General features: G+C 39.6%; 1 protein-coding gene across 1 annotated transcript; it reads right to left on the reverse strand.

Annotated features, from left to right (window-relative positions):
• Positions 1-3,481: 3,481 nt before the first annotated feature.
• Positions 3,482-15,526, reverse strand: LOC133632333 (gastrula zinc finger protein XlCGF8.2DB-like). Its single transcript, XM_062024714.1, has 2 exons — positions 15,192-15,526; positions 3,482-4,849 (listed from the first exon to the last, which is right to left on the reverse strand). Exons 1-2 carry the CDS (start codon positions 15,295-15,297, stop codon positions 3,780-3,782), a joined length of 1,176 nt encoding a protein of 391 aa, XP_061880698.1. The 5' UTR covers positions 15,298-15,526; the 3' UTR covers positions 3,482-3,779.
• Between the last annotated feature and the right edge of the window lie 7,085 nt (positions 15,527-22,611).

Consider the following 22,611-nt stretch of genomic DNA (forward strand, 5'->3'; position numbering starts at 1 on the left):
CTCTATTTTTTAAATGTTATTTATTTACTAGCAAGCTCGTCTCGCTTTGCCCGACATTTTTAATTCTAAGAGAGACAAAACTCAAAAAGAATGTGAAAATCCAAGAAAATATTTTAAAGACTTGGTCTTCACTTGTTTAAATAAATTCATTAATTTTTTTACTTTGCTTCTTATAACTTTCAGAAAGACAATTTTAGAGAAAAAATACAACCTTAAAAATTATTTTAGGATTTTTAAACACATATACCTTTTTACCTTTTAAATTCCTTCCTCTTCTTTCCTGACAATTTAAATCAATGTTCAAGTATTTTTATTTTTTTAATTGTAAAGAATAATAAATACATTTTAATTTAATTCTTCATTTTAGCTTCTGTTTTTTCGACGAAGAGTATTTGTGAAATATTTCTTCAAACTTATTATGATTAAAATTCAAAACAAATATTCTGGCAAATCTAGAAAATCTGTAGAATCAAATTTAAATCTTATTTCAAAGTATTTTGAATTTATTTTAAAATTTTTGTTCTGGAAAATCTAGAAGAAATAATGATTTGTCTTTGTTAGAAATATAGCTTGGTCGAATTTGTTATATATTCTAACAAAGTGTAGACTGGATTTTAACCTATTTAAAACATGTCATCAAAATTCTAAAATTAATCTTAATCAGGAAAAATTACTAATGATGTTCCATAAATTCTTTTTTTAAGTTTTTCTCTTCTTTTTTTCTGTTTAATTTTAAAGCGTTAAATTGAAGATAAACTATGTTTCAAAATGTAATTGTCATTTTTTTCGTGTTTTCTCCTCTTTTAAACTGTTCAATTAAGTGTAAATATCATTAATTATTAATAATAACATAGAGTTAAAGGTAAATTGAGCAAATTGGCTATTTCTGGCAATTTATTTAAGTGTGTATCAAACTGGTAGCCCTTCGCATTAATCAGTACCCAAGAAGTAGCTCTTGGTTTCAAAAAGGTTGGTGACCCCTGGACTAGATACTCAAAGCGCTCACAGAGAATTTTTAATTCACTCCACATTCACACATGGGGGGTGGTAAGCTACATTTGTGGCCACAGCTGCCCTGGGGTAGGCTGACTGAAGCGTGGCTGCCAATTTGCGCCTACGGCCCCTCCGACCACCACCTATCATTCATGCACCAGTGTGAGCTGTCTAAGTCTTTTCCAAGGACACAAAGGCAGTGACTTGTTTGGCCAAAGACGGGGATCGAACCTGGAGCCCTCAGGTTGCTGGCACAGGCGTTCTACCCATCACGCCGTGCCATCCCCCCAGGGTGTGGGTTGGAGTCCCTTTCGTCTTCAGATGGCACCTCTCTCGTTCACCACAGGTGCCAACTCTCCCTCCGACTCCGCCATAGAGCCGTCATCACCACCTTCAGACGCGGCATCGACCTACTCTGGGCTCCACCTTTCTTGGGTTGGAATTCGTCTGCTTCCACTTCCAGCTGGTGTTCATGCCGGTCTAAAGGTTCTGCTGGATGTGTGGTAATCCCTCTCCAAGAACCTACATCGTCTGAACTGCTGTCCTGTTCTTTTTCTTGCTGTCTGGTTTTTCTTTTCTTCCATCTGAGCTTCTCTGCATAGGCTGCTGCCCCCGTGACCTGACTTGAATAAGCGGAAGAAGATGAATGGATGGATGGATTCTGTTGAATATAAAATGCTAAAAACAGAAATATACAGTGTGTCGAAAGCGAAAAAAATGTGTCTTAATTTGTTTTGTAGGTGACACAATGTATTATTAGTTATTGGTATAAAAAATTACGCTTTTTACATTTATATTCTTAATGGGTTTTTTTTGTTAATTTTCTTCGACAATGTGCTGCGGGCAAAACAAAACCCGAGCTGTGGGCTGCAAATGGCCTTCAGGCCGCACTTTGAGCACCTCTGCAATACAAGATTACAATCTAGTCTATTTTTCATCTTTATTATACTCGATTTATAATCTATTCCTACAATAACCAATGTACTGTATAACTAATTCTATTTCACTCATTATGTATGTACTATTGTTCTTGTAATACTAAATTCCAAACCTTCTCATGTGTGCTGGTATGATAATAAAGTTCATTGAATATTTGAAAACCTCCGACAGTTGAAGGCCTACTGAAATGATTTTTTTTTATTTAAACGGGGATAGCAGATCCATTCTATGTGTCATACTTGATCATTTCGCGATATTGCCATATTTTTGCTGAAAGGATTTAGTAGAGAACATCGACGATAAAGTTCGCAACTTTTGGTCGCTGATAAAAAAAAAGCCTTGCCTGTACCGGAAGTAGCGTGACGTCACAGGTTGAAGGGCTCCTCACATCTGCACATTGTTTACAATGGAGCGAGAGCGATTCGGACCGAGAAAGCAACGATTACCCCATTAATTTGAGCCAGGATGAAAGATTCGTGGATGAGTAACGTGAGAGTGAAGGACTAGAGTGCAGTGCAGGACGTATCTTTTTTCGCTCTGACCGTAACTTAGGTACAAGCTGGCTCATTGGATTCCACACTCTCTCCTTTTTCTATTGTGGATCACGGATTTGTATTTTAAACCACCTCGGATACTATATCCTCTTGAAAATGAGAGTCGAGAACGCGAAATGGACATTCACAGTGACTTTTATCTCCACGACAATACATCGGTGAAGCACTTTAGCTATGGAGCTAACGTGATAGCATCGTGCTTAAATGTAGATAGAAACAAAAAAAATAAGCCCCTGACTGGAAGGATAGACAGAAGATCAACAATACTACTATCAGGAGACACCGAACCAAACACTGGACCTGTAACTACACGGTTAATCCTGTGCCGCCTGTCGAAGCCTAGCAATTCTGTTGATAACGACGCCATTGAAGCTAACTTAGCTACGGGACCTCGTCAGAGCTCTGATAAAAACATTATCTCTCCACCTACGCCAGCCCTCATCTGCTCATCAACACCCGTGCTCACCTGCGTTCCAGCGATCGACGGCGCGACAGAGGACTTCACCCGATCATCGATGCGGTTGGCGGCTAGCGTCGGATAGCGTGTCTGCTATCCTCAAAGTCCTCCTGGTTGTGTTGCTGTAGCCGGCCGCTAATACACCGATCCTACCTACAGCTTTCTTCTTTGCAGTCTCCATTGTTCATTGAACAAATTGCAAAAGATTCACCAACACAGATGTCCAGAATACTGTGGAATTTTGTGATGAAAACAGAGCTGTTTGTATTGGATACAATGTGTCCGAATACTTCCGTTTCAACCATCGACGCCACACGCAAACGTCATCATACATAGACGTTTTCAACCGGAAGTTTCCCGTGAAATTTAAAATTGCACTTTATAAGTTAACCCGGCCGTATTGGCATGTGTTGCAATGTTAAGATTTCATCATTGACATATAAACTATCAGACTGCGTGGTCGGTAGTAGTGGCTTTCAGTAGGCCTTTAATATTACTGCTTCAAAATGAAAATGATCATACAAACATGATTGATAACTGCACTGAGATAAATTCCCAGACTAGTAATGCTGTTCATTTCCTGAAGAAGCCTACTCAGTGGCCTTGTGGTTAGAGTGTCCACCCTGAGATGGGTAGGTCGTGAGTTCAAACCCCGGCCGAGTCATACCAAAGACTATAAAAATGGGACCCATTACCTCATCATCTAATCTAAACTTGTACACACACATTACAGTCTGAACAACTAAGATATTCAATTGTGCACATTGAACCTTCAGATTGTGCTCTCTTAGACCTGAGTGATAAATATGAACACTTTCTTTTAACTTCATCTTTATTCAAACTGAGCAGCTGTATATTTTTTCTCCAGCGTGTGTTTTCATGTGTTGTGTGAAATTGCCCTTGAGAGAAAAGCTTTCAGGACAAACTGAACAGTTAAAAGTTTTTTGCCCAGTGTGCCTTCTCATGTGTTGACTCAAACCACTGCTATGAGAAAAACGTTTACAGCAAACTGAGCAATTAAAGGGTTTTTCTCCTGTGTGTATTCTCATGTGTCCAGTCAAATGGGTGCTTTGAGAACAGCTTTTACCACAAACTGAACAAGTAAACTTTTTTTCTCCTGTGTGTGTTCTCATGTGTTGCGTCAAACTGCCCTGTAGAGAAAACCTTTTACCGCAAACTGAACAGTTATATGGTTGTTCTCCTGTGTGCATTCTCATGTGTTCAGTCAAATGGTTCTTTCTGGCAACACCTTTACCACAAACGGAACAACTATACGGTTTTTCTCCTGTGTGTGTTCTGTTGTGAGACGCCCAATTGCTCTTTTGAGAAAAGCTTTTGCCGCAAACAGAACAATTAAATGGTTTTTCTCCTGTGTGCAGTTTCATGTGACGGGTCCAACTGCTCTTTTGAGAAAAGCTGTTACAGCAAAATGGACAAGTAAATGGTGTTTCTCCTGTGTGTGTTCTCATGTGATAAGTTAATTGGCTGTTTTTAGGAAAGCTTTTAGCACAAACTGAGCAGCTGAAACAATTTTTACTTTTCTTCTTTGTAGAGCATTCAGAGTGTTTGTTGTCAGTGTGAGTCCTCATATCACCTTCACAGTCTGTATCGCTGCTCAAAGTTACTTCAACCTCGTCTTCAGCCTCACTATCTGATAGTGGAGCTAAGAGGTTGTCTACTTGTGGTTTCTCTTCATCATCTTCAATCTTCACGGAGAGAATACTCCGTGGAAACTTGGTGTAATCAGCTTCCTCTCGTCCTAGAAGACACTCTCCCTCCTGAGTGATGCAGAGTTCCTCCTCTTCCTTTTTAATGCAGGGTGGTTGTGGAGTCTCCTGCTTCAAAGTGGAGCTCCCCCCGAACTGAGGGGAAACTTCTTCTGGATTACCGATCAGCTGCTGGACACCTGCAAGACACAAACAACACAAACACTTTTTAAACACTTCCTTCTATGTACTGTATGTGTGTGTAGTGTTTCATGGCCATTCATTTAGTGCCTTGCCAGAATGATGGATCAATGTTTACATGACTTGGATTAAACTCAGACAAGTGGATCTAAAATCACAGAAAATAAAAAATATTTGTTTGGGTGGACATTAGGATACTACAAACTAGCAGTGTAGGGGAAACACATCAATATGGAAACATATCGCCAGATTTTTCCATAAACATATCTATTTTTAAGAAGTTAACAGTTAAGAAGTAGAGGATTTTTTTTTTTACATTTAAGTAGAAAGAAATTTGATCCACTCTGTACAATTACAATGAATGAGATCATTTGAATTACTTTGTTGTTTTGACACAGTTTGTCCAATGAATTATTACTGTCATCTAGTGCAGTGGTCCCCAACCTTTTTGTAGCTGCGGACCGGTCAACGCTTGATAATTTGTCCCGCGGCCCGGCGAGGGGGGGAAGTGGGGGGGGGGGATTTTTTTTTTTTTTTTTCCATTAAAAAATTAAAATAATAAACGTGAATCCACTGTGTACTCATATGGACCTTTATTAGCACATTGCGCCAACAACATAACATGAGTATAACATCAACGTCTCTGGTAACTTCCTCTCTGCCCATTACAAAGATAAAAAAAAATCACGTGGAAAAATATATAAATGACAAGAATTACCAATTCCACACTACTTTCATTATGAATGTTATTTTTCAACAGCTGAAATAAAGTTGTCAGTTTGAACTGTCAGATAAGCCTCCTGCATGTTTGTGTGCCCGAGTCCACTCACAAGCTCCTCCTCTCCCTCACCTCCCTCTGCCCAAACGCGCTCTGATTTTCGTTGCTATGGTAACGTTTACATGCCTTCAAAATAAGATGCAGATACAACATAAAAAACAAATATAAAGTGCATGAGATTTTTAACTCACCGTAACGCTAAATCAATGGGAGCCCTGAGCTTGTTTCTCTGGAACGAGACGGTCCCAACTGGGGGTAATGGGAGACAAAGACACCCGAAGTGTGTTGCTTATGTCCAGTCTGCTACGTTGTTTTGGTGGCTGTCACTGCAGAAAATCCCTCTTCACACAGATAGGATGTTGGAAATGGCAACAGTGGTTTCAGTGCTGTGGTGGCGATCTCGGGGTATTCTGCCATGACTTTAATCCAGAAAACAGGCAGAGGTGTTCCTGGGATTAAAGGCCTCACCTTTTGTCCTCCAAACATATTGCTGGGTGTTGTGGCCAAACAGCGACATTTGCTTCATCTGACCACAGAACTTTCCTCCAGAAGGTCTTATCTTTGTCCATGTGATGTCAGATGAAACAAAAATTGAGCTGTTTGGCCACAACACCCAGCAATATGTTTGGAGGAGAAAAGGTGAGGCCTTTAATCCCAGAAACACCATCCCTACCATCCAGCATGGTGGTGGTACTATTATGCTCTGGGCCTGTTTTGCTGCCAATGGAACTGCTGCTTTACAGAGAGTAAATTGGACAATGAAAAAGGAGGATTACCTCCAAATTCTTCAGAACAAGCTAAAACCATCAGCCCGGAGGTTGGGTCTTGGGCACAGTTGGGTGTTCCAACAGGACAATGACCCCAAACACACGTCAAAAGTGGTAAAGGAATGTCTAAATCAGGCTAGAATGAAGGTATTAGAATGGCTTTCCCATAGTCCTGACTTAAACGTGTGGACAATGCTGAAGAATCAAGTCAATGTCAGAAAAGCAACACATTTAGCTGAACTGCAGCAATTTTGTGGTCAAAAAATTCAAGCAGAAGCTTGTGGATGGCTACCAAAAGCGCCTTATTGCAGTGAAACTTGCCAAGGGACATGTAAGCAAATATTAACATTGCTGTATGTATACTTTTGAAGCACATTTGCTCACATTTTCAGTAGACTCATAATAAATTCATAAAAGAAGCAAACTTCATGAATGTTTTTTGAGACCAACAAGTATGTGCTCCAATCATTCTATCACAAAAAAATAAGAGTTGTAGAAATGATTGGAAACTCAAGACAGCCATGCCATGATGTTCTTTACAAGTGTATGTACACTTTTGACCACCACTGTATGTCACAATATTACAGTATTGTATTGTGACTCAAGTTTCTATTCAAATTTATATTTTACAGTGTTTCTACAGGTGTCAGCAAATCTAATATAATGCTTTTTAATAGGGATGTCCTAAATGCGTTAAAATGTAATATCGGACATTATCGGTATCGTTTTTTTATTATCTGTATCGGGTAGTTTTTTTTAAATTTATTAAATAAACATAAAAAAACACAAGATACACTTACAATTAGTGCACCAACCCAAAAAACCTCCCTCCCCCCATTTCTTTCTGTTATCAATATTCTGGTTCCTACATTATATATCAATATATATCAATACAGTCTGCAAGGGATACAGTCCGTAAGCACACATGATTGTGCGTGCTGCTGGTCCACTAATAGTACTAACCTTTAACAGTTAATTTTACTCATTTTCATTAATTACTAGTTTCTATGTAACTGTTTTTATATTGTTTTACTTTCTTTTTTATTCAAGAAAATGTTTTTAATTTAGTTTATCTTATTTTATTATTATTTTTAAAAAGTACCTTATCTTCACCATACATGGTTGTCCAAATTAGGCATAATAATGTGTTAATTCCACGACTGCATATATCGGTTGATATCGGTATCGGTTGATATCAGTATCGGTAATTAAAGAGTTGGACAATATCGGAATATCGGCAAAAAGCCATTATAAGGACATCCCTACTTTTTAATGCCATTATAACAAAAACTGTGCCCATGTTCGAACGCATATGGTTAGTATATATAGTCAAAAGCTTACAATTGTCTGTATACGCACAATTGTTAGCATTTGACAATGAGAATCTGGAATAGTTGAAACGTTTACATAATGTTTCACTACTTAGTCAATTAGAATTGGCTCACAAGACTGTTTCACCTGGGAATTTATCTTTATTTATTTTTCTGTGGTAGCATCTAGTGGTCCGACTTTGTATTGTACAAAACCCAAAAGCAGTGAAGTTGTCATGATGTGTAAATGGTAAATAAAAAGAGAATACAATGATCTGCAAATCCTTATATTCAATTGAATAGACTGCAAAGACAAGATATTTAACGTTTGAACTGGTAAACTTTGTTATTTTCTGCAAATATTTGCTCATTTGGAATTTGATGCCTGCAACATGTTTCAAAAAAGCTGGCACAAGTGGCAAAAAAGACTGAGAAAGTTGAGGAATGCTCATCAAACACTTATTTGGAACATCCCACAGGTGACCAGGCTAATTGGGAACAGGTGGGTGCCATGATTGGGTATAAAAGCAGCTTCCATGAAATGCTCAGTCATTCACAAACAAGGACGGGGCGAGGGTCACCACTTTGTCAACAAATGCCTGAGCAAATTGTTTAAGAACAACATTTCTCAACAAGCTATTGCAAGGAATTAAAGGATTTCACCATCTACGGTCTGTATCATCATCATCAAAAGGTTCAGAGAATCTGGAGATATCACTGCATGTAAGCGATCATATTACGGACCTTCGATCCCTCAGGCGGTACTGCATCAAAAAGCGACATCAGTGTGTAAAGGATATCACCACATGGGCTCTGGAACACTTCAGAAAACCACTGTGAGTAACTACAGTTTGTCACTACATCTGTACGTGCAAGTTAAAACTCTACTATGCAAAGCCAAAGTTATTTATCAACAACACCCAGAAACGGCGCCGGCTTCGCTTGGCCTGAGCTCTTCTAAGATGGACTGATGCAAAGTGGAAAAGTGTTCTGTGGTCTGGCGAGTCCACATTTCAAATTGGTTTTGGAAACTGTGGACGTTGTGTCCTTTGGACCAAAGAGGAAAAGAACCATCCGGATTGTTATAGGCGCAAAGTTGAAAAGCCAGCATCTGTGATGGTATGGGGGTGTATTAGTGCCCAAGGCATGGGTAACTTACACATCTGTGAAGGCACCATTAATGCTGAAAGGTACATACAGGTTTTGGAGCAACATATGTTGCCATCCAAGCAACATCTTTTTCATGGACGCCCCTGCTTATTTCAGCAAGACAATGCCAAGCCACGTGTTATAACAGCGTGGCTTCATAGTAAAAGAGTGCGGGTACTAGACTGGCCTGCCTGTAGTCCAGACCTGTCTCCCATTGAAAATGTGTGGCGCATTATGAAGCCTAAAATACCACAACGGAGACCCCCGGACTGTTGAACAACTTAAGCTGTACATCAAGCAAGAATGGGAAAGAATTCCACATAAAAAAGCTTTTAAAAATGTGTCTCCTCAGTTCCCAAACGTTTACTGAGTGTTGTTAAAAGGAAAGGCCATGTAACACAGTGGTAAAAATGCACCTGTGACAACTTTTTTGCAATGTGTTGCTGCCATTAAATTCTAAGTTAATGATTATTTGTAAAACACAATTAAGTTTCTTCATTGGAACATGAAATATCTTGTCTTTGCCGTCTATTCAATTGAATATAAGTTGAAAAGGATTAGCAAATCATTGTATTCTGTTTTTATTTACCATTTACACAACGTGACAACTTCACTGCTTTTGTATTTTGCACCCTCACAGTTGTTTAAAACGCGTACAGCAGATAACAAGTGATGTATAGAGTGTCAGGCAGCTGAATTAACTTGTATTCATTTACTGTGGGAATGTCAGAGAATAAAAGAGTTGTGGTCTGTTGAGAGAATTGTCTTGTTTGACCATCCTAGGCCAGTTGCTAATGTTAGTTAAGTTAGCTCATGTGTGTTGAACTGCAGACGACTGCAATAAAAGAGTCGGGTATGAAACAAGCTCAGACTCCCCATGAACATGACATGGAGTCAGAGATAAGAACTGCACGCCGACAGTCACTAATGGCCAAAATTGGGCCCCCGAGCCGTTTAAGTTTTCCGTATTGAGGCAGCGCTTTTCACACTTTCTGACCTTACAGGACCTCTTCTTTTATCCAGTTTTAAAACCAGGCAGGAGGAAAAGAAACACACACAGACATAGCAATATATCGCTGACCGCAACGTTCTTAACCCTTGTGTATGCTAAAATACTGAACATCTGAATATCTGTTCAGTATTGTAGCATAAAAGTGTTTGATTGTGAGGCATTAAAGGCCTACTGAAATGAATTTTTTTTATTTAAACGGGGATAGCAGATCTATTCTATGTGTCATACTTGATCATTTCGCGATATTGCCATATTTTTGCTGAAAGGATTTAGTATAGAACAACGACGATAAAGATTGCAACTTTTGGTATCTGATAAAAAAAAGGCTTGCACCTACCGGAAGTAGCGTGACGTAGTCAGTTGAACATATACGCAAAGTTCCCTATTGTTTACAATGATGGCCGCATGAAGTGAGAGAGATTCGGACCGAGAAAGCGACAATTTCCCCATTAATTTGAGCGAGGATGAAAGATTTGTGGATGAGTAAAGTGCAAGTGAAGGACTAGTGGGGAGTTGAAGCTATTCAGATAGGGAAGATGCTGTGAGAGCCGGGGGTGACCTGATATTCAGCTGGGAATGACTACAACAGTAAATAAACACAAGACATATATATACTCTATTAGCCACAACACAACCAGGCTTATATTTAATATGCCACAAATTAATCCTGCATAAAAACACCTGCGTGTTTGTTATGCTAGCTCCTAGCTCCTCCGCTAGCTCCTAGCTCCATAGAACACGCCAATACAATTCAAACACCTGATCAACACACACAATCACTCAGCCCAAAAGACCGTTTACCTAACCCAAGGTTCATAAAGCTTATATATTTTTAAAAAGTTACGTACGTGACGCGCACATACGGTCAAGTTATCGAATGTTTAGCAGCCAAGGCTGCATACTCACGGTACCTGATATTCAGCTGGGAATGACTACAACAGTAAATAAACACAAGACATATATATACTCTATTAGCCACAACACAACCAGGCTTATATTTAATATGCCACAAATTAATCCTGCATAATAACACCTGCGTGTTTGTTATGCTAGCTCCTAGCTCCTCTGCTAGCTCCTAGCTCCATAGAACACGCCAATACAATTCAAACACCCGATCAACACACACAATCACTCAGCCCAAAAGACCGTTCACCTAACCCAAGGTTCATAAAGCTTATATATTTTTAAAAAGTTACGTACGTGACGCGCACGTACGGTACGGTACGTGTTATGCTAGCTCCTAGCTCCTCTGCTAGCTCCTAGCTCCATAGAACACGCCAATACAATTCAAACACATGATCAACACACACAATCACTCAGCCCAAAAGACCGTTCACCTAACCCAAGGTTCATAAAGCTTATATATTTAAAAAAAGTTACGTACATACGCAAAAAAAAGCCAAAGCTGCATACTCACAGTAGCACGTCTGCGTCTTTGTCATCCAAATCAAAGTAATCCTGGTAAGAGTCTGTGTTGTCCCAGTTCTCTACAGGCGTCTGTGTATCCAAATCAAAAGTCCTCCTGGTTAGAGTCTCTGTTATCCGAGTTCTTCCATCTTGACTGCATCTTTCGGGAATGTAAACAAAGAAGCGCCGGCTGTGTACTGTTGTGGCTGACTACGTTCGAAAAATACGTCCATTTCGCACCGACAACTTTCTTCTTTGCTTGCTCGGCTTCCTTCTCCATAATGCAATGAACATGATTGAAACAGATTCACGAACACAGATGTCCAGAATACTGTGGAATTATGAAATGAAAACAGAGCTTTTTCGTACCGGCTTCAATGTGGAAGGCATACCCGTGTTCGCCGGGCCACGTCACGCGCATACGTCATCCTCAGAGGCGTTTCGAACCGGAAGTTTAGCGGCAAATTTAAAATGTCACTTTATAAGTTAACCCGGCCGTATTGGCATGTGTTATAATGTTAAGATTTCATCATTGATATATAAACTATCAGACTGCGTGGTCGGTAGTAGTGGGTTTCAGTAGGCCTTTAAAGGCCTACTGAAAGCCACTACTACCGACCACGCAGTCTGATAGTTTATATATCAATGATGAAATCTTAACATTGCAACACATGCCAATACGGCCGGGTTAACTTATAAAGTGACATTTTAAATTTCCCAGGAAACTTCCAGTTGAAAACGTCTATGTATGATGACGTATGCGCGTGACGTCAATGGTTGAAACGGAAGTATTTGGACACCATTGTATCCAATACAAAAAGCTCTGTTTTCATGGCAAAATTCCACAGTATTCTGGACATCTGTGTTGGTGAATCTTTTGCAATTTGTTTAATGAACAATGGAGACTGCAAAGAAGAAAGCTGTAGGTGGGATCGGTGTATTAGCAACTGGCTGCAGCAACACAACCAGGAGGACTTTGAGTTGGATAGCAGACGCGCTATCCGACGCTAGCCGCCGACCGCACGGATGATCGGGTGAAGTCCTTCGTCGCTCCGTCGATCGCTGGAACGCAGGTGAGCACGGGTGTTGATGAGCAGATGAGGGCTGGCTGGCGTAGGTGGATAGCTAATGTTTTTAGCATAGCTCTGTGAGGTCCCGTTGCTAAGTTAGCTTCAATGGCGTCGTTAGCAACAGCATTGTTAAGCTTCGCCAGCCTGGAAAGCATTAACCGTGTAGTTACATGTCCATGGTTTAATAGTATTGTTGATCTTCTGTTTATCCTTCCAGTCAGGGCTTTATTTCTATTGTTTCTATCTGCAGTTAAGCTCGATGCTATCACGTTAGCTCCGTAGCTAAAGTGCTTCGCCGATGTATTGTTGTGGAGATAAAAGTCACTGTGAATGTCCATTTCTCGTTCTCGACTCTCATTTTCAAGAGGATATAGTATCCGAGGTGGTTTAAAATACAAATCCGTGATCCACAATAGAAAAAGGAGAGAGTGTGGAATCCAATGAGCCAGCTTGTACCTAAGTTACGGTCAGAGCGAAAAAAGATGCGTCCTGCACTGCACTCTAGTCCTTCATTCTCACGTTCCTCATCCACGAATCTTTCATCCTGGCTCAAATTAATGGGGTAATCGTCTCTTTCTCGGTCCGAATCGCTCTCGCTGCTGGTGTAAACGATGAGCAAATGTGAGGAGCCCTTCAACCTGTGACGTCCCGCTACTTCCGGTACAGGCAAGGCTTTTTTTATCAGCGACCAAAAGTTGCAAACTTTATCGTCAATGTTCTCTACTAAATCCTTTCAGCAAAAATATGGCAATATCGCGAAATGATCAAGTATGACACAGAATGGATCTGCTATCCCCGTTTAAATAAAAAAAAAATCATTTCAGTAGGCCTTTAAAAGCCACAAAATGCAACGGGTCCATCAGACCCACAAACGCTGGCTGAGTAACAACGATATGAAAGTTTGCACGGAAAATTTCTCTGGCAGTTTCTGCATCCCACAGGGATTCTTCTTTTGTGTTTCTGCACCTGCGGTTCCCACACAAGGTTGCAACATTGTTTGTCAACACTGTCTGCTCTCATTTTCTCGCACATTTGACCCTCTGATGTTCTGTGTACCTACACTCTGTCCTCCTCCTGTCTAGGCCTGCTATGTGTGTGTGTGTGGTACACAGAACATCAATTTCCACACTTCTATTAGCCCTGGGTCCAGTGGACCCGGACATCTTATATGTAATAGAAATCATTTTTCATTTTTCTTTTAATAAAAAATCAAAACAGGTCCCACAGACCCGAACACCACACAATTCATTTATCGTTTGATGGATTGACTAATCGGCCAAATCCTATAATTGTTTAAATTATTTAATGCCTCTAGACATTGTGTTTAATGCTTTTTATTGCCATTTAACCGTTGTGTGGTGTTCGGGTCTGTGGGACCCGTTTTCATTTTTTATAAAAAGAAAAATTATACAATTAATAAATTTTTCAAACTGAGACTCACTGGCTTTGGCTCATTTTCTGTGAAGAACATATATCAAACAAACAATGTTGCAACCTTGTGTGGGAACCGCAGGTGTAGAAACACAAAAGAAGAATCCCTGTGGGATGCAGAAACTGCCAGAGAAATTTTCCGTGCAATGTTCATATTGTTGTTACTCAGCCAGTATTTGTGGGTCTAATGGACCCGTTGCATTTTGTGGCTTTTAATGCCTCACAATCAAACACTTTTATGTTGAAATACTGAACAGATGTTTATTGGGATAAGGTAAACATCTGTTCAGTATTTTAACATAAATTGTGAGGCATTAAAAGCCACAAAATGCAACGGATCCATCAGACCCACAAACGCTGGCTGAGTAACAACAATATGAACGTTGCACAAGGGTTAACTGTTATTACTTACCCTTTCATTGGCTCCTCCATTGCCATAAATAGTAGTCACTGAGCCCGCCATTAAAAGTAGTTTATTGGAAAATCCATGTATACCGGCGCAGGTTTCTGAAGCACGACTCTTCAAAGTGCTGGCAAAAACCAAGGTACTGCCTATAATCAGTCCTAAGGTATTAAGGAAGAAGTGTCCACATTTAAAGAATGAGTTTCTTGTAGAAATCCAGCCATCCATCCATTTTCTACCGCTTGTCCCTTTCAGGGTCGCGGGGAGTGCTGGAGCCTATCTCAGCTGCATTCGGGCGGAAGACGGGGTATACCCTGGACAAGTCGCCACCTCATCGCAGTTCTTGTAGAAATATACAATGACATTTAGACTTTTCGCAATTTAAGGAAAGTGTTTTTTTTTTTTTACAATACATATTTGAGGTGGCGACTTGTCCAGGGTGTACCCCGCCTTCCGCCCGATTGTAGCTGAGATAGGCTCCAGCGCCCCCCGCGATCCCGAAGGGAATAAGCGGTAGAAAAATGGATGGATGGAATACATATTTTAGGTTCATTCATAGAGCCAAAAATATATTTTGATTTGTAGAAAGAAACATTCTAATTATTTAAATTTGTGTCTGTAACTTTCATTTACTTCATGAGCTGTGACACTTGTGGAGAACTTCCCAATAATCCAAAGTTGACAGTAATGAAATGATTCTTGTTCTTTATGACCTCCAATCCTCTGCACGTTGATGTAGACATGTGGTCCAGTCTTCTCTTCACATCTCTTACTCTTCCCCAACATCTCTTCTTTCACATCATTATTTTCTTCACACAAGCGCTTGTTTTGCTCTTCCACTTTCTTCATTTGACTTTTGCATTCTTTCATCTCCTCTGATGTGAACTCCACTGCCTTCTTCAAGCTAACAATCATGGCGGCTCTTTCTTTACATTCTTCAACAAGGTCGGCTAATTTCGATTTTAGGGCTTGGAATTCAAACAGCTTTTAAATGAGGGAACGCAACACACTCACCTTCATCTTCGCTTTTCAGATTGTTCTCCGTTGGTGGCGCTGATTCTCTTTCACTTTCTCTTTTAGCGGACGTCGCCATCTTAGCATAGCAGTAGTCGTCCATCATCTATCACGTCTTCAATCTTCACTTCACATAACACTCCAACGCTCCAAACTCAGCCTGAGTTTCGTGTACTTTAAAAAGACGAATCGTTGAGAATACAAATAACCGTTAGATCGTGAAACTTCTTTAGTAAGCGACAGTCGCCCAGTACGCCATCTTGTCGTCCGCCAAACAAGTTCAGCTGCGATCCGTCTGTTTGCGCATGCGCCAGATATCCGCAACTTCTGCTTCCTACTTTACGGCTGTATTATTTTCAAAATACATGCATTAATTGTAATATATATATTTTGCGTAGCTATAAGAAATGATTATGCATAATGAAATATTTAAATCAAAACATATTTTTACGCTCACATACAACATAAACAACCCTTTTTTATAATAAACATGAATCACCTTTTATTCAAGGAGGAAGTTGTTTGTTTCTACAATCATAATGAAATATATAATACAATATAAAATAATAAAATATAATATAGCATACAAAACATAACACATTATAACATAACACACACACACACACACATATATATATATATATATATATATATATATATATATATATATATATATATATATATATATATATATATATATATATATATATATATATATATATATATATATATATATATTTTTTTTTTCTTCTTTCATTTATTTATTTATTTCAGGCAATGACATAAAAATGTACAAAGTTGACAACACATGATAATATAAATTAATATAGTGCAAAAGGTAATGTATAGTATGTAATGCATGATTGTCCAGTTTTCCTGAAAGGGAGTGGGAAGAAGATAATGTATTTAATTCCACCCCCAGTTCTCCATTCAGTGATTATTCACATGAGTTTCACTCTTACTTTGTTCAAGGATTGTAATACAGATGTTGTATCAAAGTGACATTACCACAGGTAACAATAATTATTACACTGTAACAATCATTTGTATCAACAATGTAGGAATAATGAATATACCAACAATGGTAATAGACAACATAGCAATAATGGTAATAAACAACATAGCAATAATGGTAATAGACAACATAGCAATAATGGTAATAGACAACATAGCAATAATGGTAATAGACAACATAACAATAATGGTAATAGACAACATAGCAATAATGGTAATAGACAACATAGCAATAATGGTAATAGACGACATAGCAACAATGGTAAAAGACAACATAGCAATAATGGTAATAGACAACATAGCAACAATGGTAAAAGACAACATAGCAATAATGGTAATAGACAACATAACAATAATGGTAATAGACAACATAGCAATAATGGTAATAGACAACATAGCAATAATGGTAATAGACGACATAGCAACAATGGTAAAAGACAACATAGCAATAATGGTAATAGACAACATAGCAACAATGGTAAAAGACAACATAGCAATAATGGTAATAGACAACATAGCAATAATGGTAATAGACAACATAGCAATAATGGTAAGGAAACATTGAGCACATGTTAACACTTTGAGACAGAGTACAACAGCAGGTCAAATTAAAGACCCTCATCTCTATATTTGAACCAGACCCCATGTTTGTAAAATAGTTTAAATCCATTAATAGTTTGGCATTGCTTGTGTTGTAAGTCCAGTTTGTTCATAGTTTTACTCCGCATACAGACACACAAAAACATAGTTTTACTCCGCATACAGACACACAAAAACCTTTACCAGTGGTTTGAGTTCTCGGCAATTAGAAATATCCAAAGCCTCTCAAGTTATCAGCCTGCACTCGTCTTATAAAAAACGTTGTAGATTAGGCGGCAATAATTTGTTAAATGCTTTATATAAGATTATTAATGTATTATATTTAACAAGGTCATCAAATTTGAGCAACTTTGATTGCATAAACAGATTATGAGTATGTTCTAAATAACCAACGTTGTGAATGATCCGCACTGCTCTTTTCTGTAATATGATCAGAGGATGAATTGTGTTGTGGTAAGTATTCCCCCATACTTCAACACAGTATGTAAGGTATGGGAGTACCAAGGTGCAGTATAGAGTACGGAGTGCATTTTCATTGAGGTATAGTTTTGCTTTGTTTATAATTGAAAGGCCTTTGGAGATTTTTGTTTTAATGTGTCTGACATGAGCTTTCCATGATAGTTTACTATCAATTATTACTCCCAAAAATGTATTCTCATTTACGATTTCAATTTGGGTACCATCAATACTTATGTTCTGTTCAGACGTTATGTTGCGATTTCCAAACATCACTATCTTAGTTTTATTTATATTCAAAGATAATTTATTTGTGTCCATCCATTTTTTTTACTATGTTTAGTTCTGTGTTTACTGTATTTATGAGCTCATTGTAGTCATCACTTCTGTAGAATATATTTGTGTCGTCTGCAAATAGTATACATTTCAGTACTTTGGATGTATTAAACATATCATTAATATATACATTAAACAGTTTTGGCCCCAACACGGACCCTTGGGGGACACCACAAGCAATGCCAAGAGTATCAGATAAAAATTGACCCATTTTAACAAACTGTACTCTCCCTGTTAAATAACTTTTTAACCAGTCACCAGCCAGCCCACTAATTCCATATCTTCCCATTTTATCTAGTAGAATTGAATGATTAATGGTATCAAATGCTTTCTTTAGATCAATAAAAATACCAACTGCATATCTTTTATGCTCCAGTGCATTGGTAATTTCTTCAATGGCTTCAGTTATCGCCATAGAGGTTGTTCTTTTGGCCCTAAAGCCATACTGACCGTCATTGATTATATGATGCTTCTCAGGAAAAGATTCAAGTCGAGAGTTAAGTAGTTTCTCTAAGATTTTTGAGAAGTGAGGCAAAAGAGAGATTGGTCTGTAATTGGTGAAAGCATGTTTGATCATGTTGTACTGCATTGTAATCTTTTGTTTTGTGATTGTGTGATGTTGTTTGCCTGGACCCCAGGAAGAATAGTCTCCATTGCGGTGTAGATTAATGGCGATCCTTAATAAACTAAAATAAACATGAAATTGAACAAAGTGTAGTTAATGACTTACAACACTGAAATAAAACCCAGAACGTTTCTTTATTCATCCTCTACATCATGGATACAACGAAACACATATGCATATAAAGTCGACTTGTTTTTACACTCTAGTTTAGTGTTTTTCAACCTTCTTTGAGCCAAGGCACATGTTTTTAATAAAGAAAATCCGGAGGCACACCACCAGCAGAAAAGGTTACAAAATGAAACTCCACCAGGTTGTCGTGACTTATTTTGAGTTTGTTGTTGTTTTCCTGTGTGTCGTGCTTTAGTTCCTGTCCTGCGCTGTTATTCTGGTGACCCTTCCTGTTTTGTTGGTGTTCTCCTTGTAGCAACGTAACGCCTTCCTTTGAGTGCTATTGCCCGCACCTGCTTTGTGTTAGCAATCAGGACTATTTAAGTTGTGTGTACGCCATCCTTCTTTGTGGGGACATTGTTGATTGTCATGTCATGACTGGCCGGCATGCATAAAACCGCAATGAAAATCGTAAGGAGGAAAGAATATGAGCCTATAAAGAGCATTTATGAGCAGGCAGTTAGGAAAAAAGCTAAGAAAATCATTTCCAACTCACAACACCCACTCTTTCCTGAATATGGTTACCCTGCCATCAGGGAGAAGACTCCGGGTCCCACTATGCAAATCTAACCGCCTTAAATTATCATTTGTCCCAGCCTCCATTAAGCTGACCAACAATGTGCAATTGAATGTTAATACATAGGTTAGCACTTTTTTTTTTAGCACATAGCACTTTAGCGCATAGCACTTTAGAACTAAGCACTTTAGCACACAGCACTTTATCGATGAGCTCTAGTGCAATGCACACTGGTACTTTATCTTTATCTCCATACTGTAGATTTTATGCCTACATCAAAGTGCCACCTATGTCTATCAAGCTCCATGTTCTGATGTTTAAATGTTAGTTGTCTGCTTGTGGTTGTTTTTGTTCTGTTGTTTTTGTGTATGTTAAGAAAGCAATGATGCACTGTGCCCAAGACAAATTTCCCCGGGGGGACAATAAAGTTAAACCTTGTACCTTGATGTACGGATGTGCTTTGTGGACGCCATCTCTGCTCCACACACTGTTAAGTCTTTGCTGTCGTCCAGCATTCTGTTTTGGTTTGCTTTGTAGCAAGTTCAGTTTCACTTTCGTTTTGTCTTGCCATCCCTATGCTTCAGTGCCTTTTCCTTTCCTTTTTGTTCATTTTTGGTTTAATCATTACATACCATTTTACCTGCACGCTGTCTTCCGCTGTGCTCTGCATATTGGGATCACGACAAACCATCCTCGACGCGTTCTGACTTCTACAAAGCAATGAACTACCTGCTGCCACCTACTGATATGGAGTATTATGTGGTTAACCTACGTAGCTCTATACAGCACAGACAACCGACAACGGCACATTATTTGCAGATTATAATTAGAGATGTCCGATAATATAAAACAAATGCAGCGTAAAGAGGTTTGTGTACACTTTATTACTTGCCCTAGAATATACCTGCTTCGTTCTCTTTCCTCTCATTCCTATTTCGTTCGGGGGTCCCAATTAAGCCAGCTTTTTTACATTTCCTGAGCTACCTCCTTAAATGTATCTCCATTTCCTTTTTTTTTTTTTTTTTACCATCGATGCACTTCAAAATGTTCTGTTCTTTTAATTTGTGATGCAAATAAGCAGTCTAGTGCAAGGACACGTACTGAGTAACGTGCTGTTTTTTTCTGGTTCAACTACATCTTAAGATCTTTCAAACAAGCCCGATTGTCTCAGTGTGCAAAGTATACTCATTTTTCACCTTTCCCCGGCGCATGCACTGCTGCACTAACTTGTAACAGAAGTAGAATGGACAACATTTCTACACTCCAGCAAGAACTTCTTCTTTTTAATCAGCTTACTCATTATCTTTGTGTTTTTAGGATGTGTAGATTGGGGGATCTCGGGCACATGGCTAACTTAAATATGATTTGTGTATTTAAATGGAGCCATGGACAGGGAGGGGCAGACTACTCCAACATGTGCACTTTAATTCCACATTGATTGACGATCGTTGATGAACACGTGCGCACACTTTAACCCTTGTGTGGCGTTCGGGTCTGTGGGACCCGTTTTCATTTTTTATTCACAGAAAAATGATCCAATTAATTAACTTTTCAAACTGAGACTCACTGACTTTGGCTCATTTTTCTGTGAAGAACATATATCAGAAAAAATATTTAATGACCACACACCATACACCCCCCCCTACACATTTTTATTACAGGTCCGGGTTCACTGGACCAGGGACTAATAGAAGTGTGGAAATCGATGTTCTGTGTACCACGCACGCACGCACGCACGCATGCACACAGCAGGACAGAGTGTAGGTACACAGAACATCAGAGGGTCAAATGTGCGAGAAAATGAGAGCAGACAGTGTTGACAAACAATGTTGCAACCTTGTGTGGGAACCGCAGGTGCAGAAACACAAAAGAAGAATCCCTGTGGGATGCAGAAACTGGCAGAGAAATTTTATGTGCAACGTTCATATTGTTGTTACTCAGCCAGCGTTTGTGGGTCTGATGGACCCGTTGCACTTTGTGGCTTTTTAACCCTTGTGTGGTGTTCGGGTCTGTGGGACCCGTTTTCGGTTTTTATTAAAAGAAAAATGATACAATTAATTAATTTTTCAAACTGAGACTCACTGGCTTTGGCTCATTTTCTGTGAAGAACATATATCAGAATACATATTTAATGAACACAAACCATACACCCCCCCTACACATTTCTATTACATATAAGATGTCCGGGGTCCACTGGACCCGGTGCTAATAGAAGTGTGGAAATTGATGTTCTGTGTACCACACACACACACAGACACACACACACGCACACACACACACACTCACGCAACACACACACACACACAGCAGGCCTAGACGGGGAGGACAGAGTGTAGGTACACAGAACATCAGAGGGTCAAATGTGCGACAAAATGAGAGCAGACAGTGTTGACAAACAATGTTGCAACCTTGTGTGGGAAGCGCAGGTGCAGAAACACAAAAGAAGAATCCCTGTGGGATGCAGAAACTGGCAGATACATTTCCATGCAACGTTCATATTGTTGTTACTCAGCCAGTGTTTGTAGGTCTTAGACTTAGACTTACTTTTTATTGTCATTCAAATTTGAACTTTACAGTACAGATAAGAACGACATTTCGTTGCATTAGCTCGTTGGCAGTGCAGGATAAAAAAAGCAATAAGGTGCAGATATAAATAAAAAGATTACTGTAAAGATAAATATATTGCACTTTTGCATATGCATCTACGTTTATGGATGTATGTTATATTGTCTTTATATTCCAGCCACTTAATCCATTTTTGGGGGGAATTGAGGGGATAATTATGATGCGTTCAAGAGTCTTATGGCCTGAGGGAAGAAGCTGTTACAGAACCTGGAGGTTCTGCTACGGAGGCTGCGGAACCTCTTTCTAGAGTCCAGCAGTGAAAACAGTCCTTGGTGGGGGTGGGAGGAGTCTCTGCAGATTTTCTGAGCCCTGGTCAGGCAGCGGCTTTTTGCGATCTCCTGGATAGGAGGAAGAGGAGTCCTGATGATCTTTTCCGCCGTCCTCACCACTCTCTGGAGAGACTTCCAGTCTGAGGCACTGCAGGCTCCAGTCCAGACAGAGATGCTGTTGGTCACCAGGCTCTCTATAGTGCCTCTGTAGAATGTGCTGAGAATGGGGGGAGGGAGCTGTGCTCTTTTCATTCCACGCAAAAAGTGCATGCGCTGCTGAGCTCTTTTTACAAGAGCTCCGGTGTGTAGGGACCAGGTTATATTGTCAGTTATCTGCACCCCCAGGAACTTGGTGCTGCTTACCATCTCTACCGCTGTGCCATTGATGAAGAGTGGAGCGTGGCTGGACTGGTGCTTCCTGAAGTCGACAATGATCTCCTTGGTCTTGTCGACGTTCAGGACCAGGTTGTTGGTTCTGCACCAGTCAACCAGATGTTTCACCTCCTCCCTGTAGTCCATGTGGTTGTTGCCACGGATGAGGCCCACTACTGTCGTGTACTTCACAATGTGGTTAGTAGTGGACCTGGCGCAGCAGTCATGGGTCATCAACGTGAACAGCAGTGGACTCAGGACGCAGCCCTGGGGGGAGCCGGTGCTCAGGGAGATGGCACTGGAGGTGTTGTTGCCCACTCTCACAGATTGGGGTCTGTCTGTGAGGAAGTCAAGCAGCCAGTTGCATAGGGGGGTTCTGAATCCAAGGGGGGCCAGTTTGCTCACCAAGTGCTGCGGGATGATGGTGTTGAATGCTGA

Source organism: Entelurus aequoreus, linkage group LG17 (genome assembly GCF_033978785.1).
Source record: "Entelurus aequoreus isolate RoL-2023_Sb linkage group LG17, RoL_Eaeq_v1.1, whole genome shotgun sequence".
NCBI lineage: Eukaryota > Metazoa > Chordata > Actinopteri > Syngnathiformes > Syngnathidae > Entelurus > Entelurus aequoreus.

Excerpts from the sequence above, each read along its gene's own strand:
- LOC133632333 (XM_062024714.1), bottom strand. The coding sequence starts at position 15,297 with ATGATGGACGACTACTGCTATGCTAAGATGGCGACGTCCGCTAAAAGA. Across the intron at positions 4,850-15,191 it reads TCTGAAAAGCGAAGATGAAG|GTGTCCAGCAGCTGATCGGT; the intron begins GTGAGTGTGTTG and ends TGTGTCTTGCAG.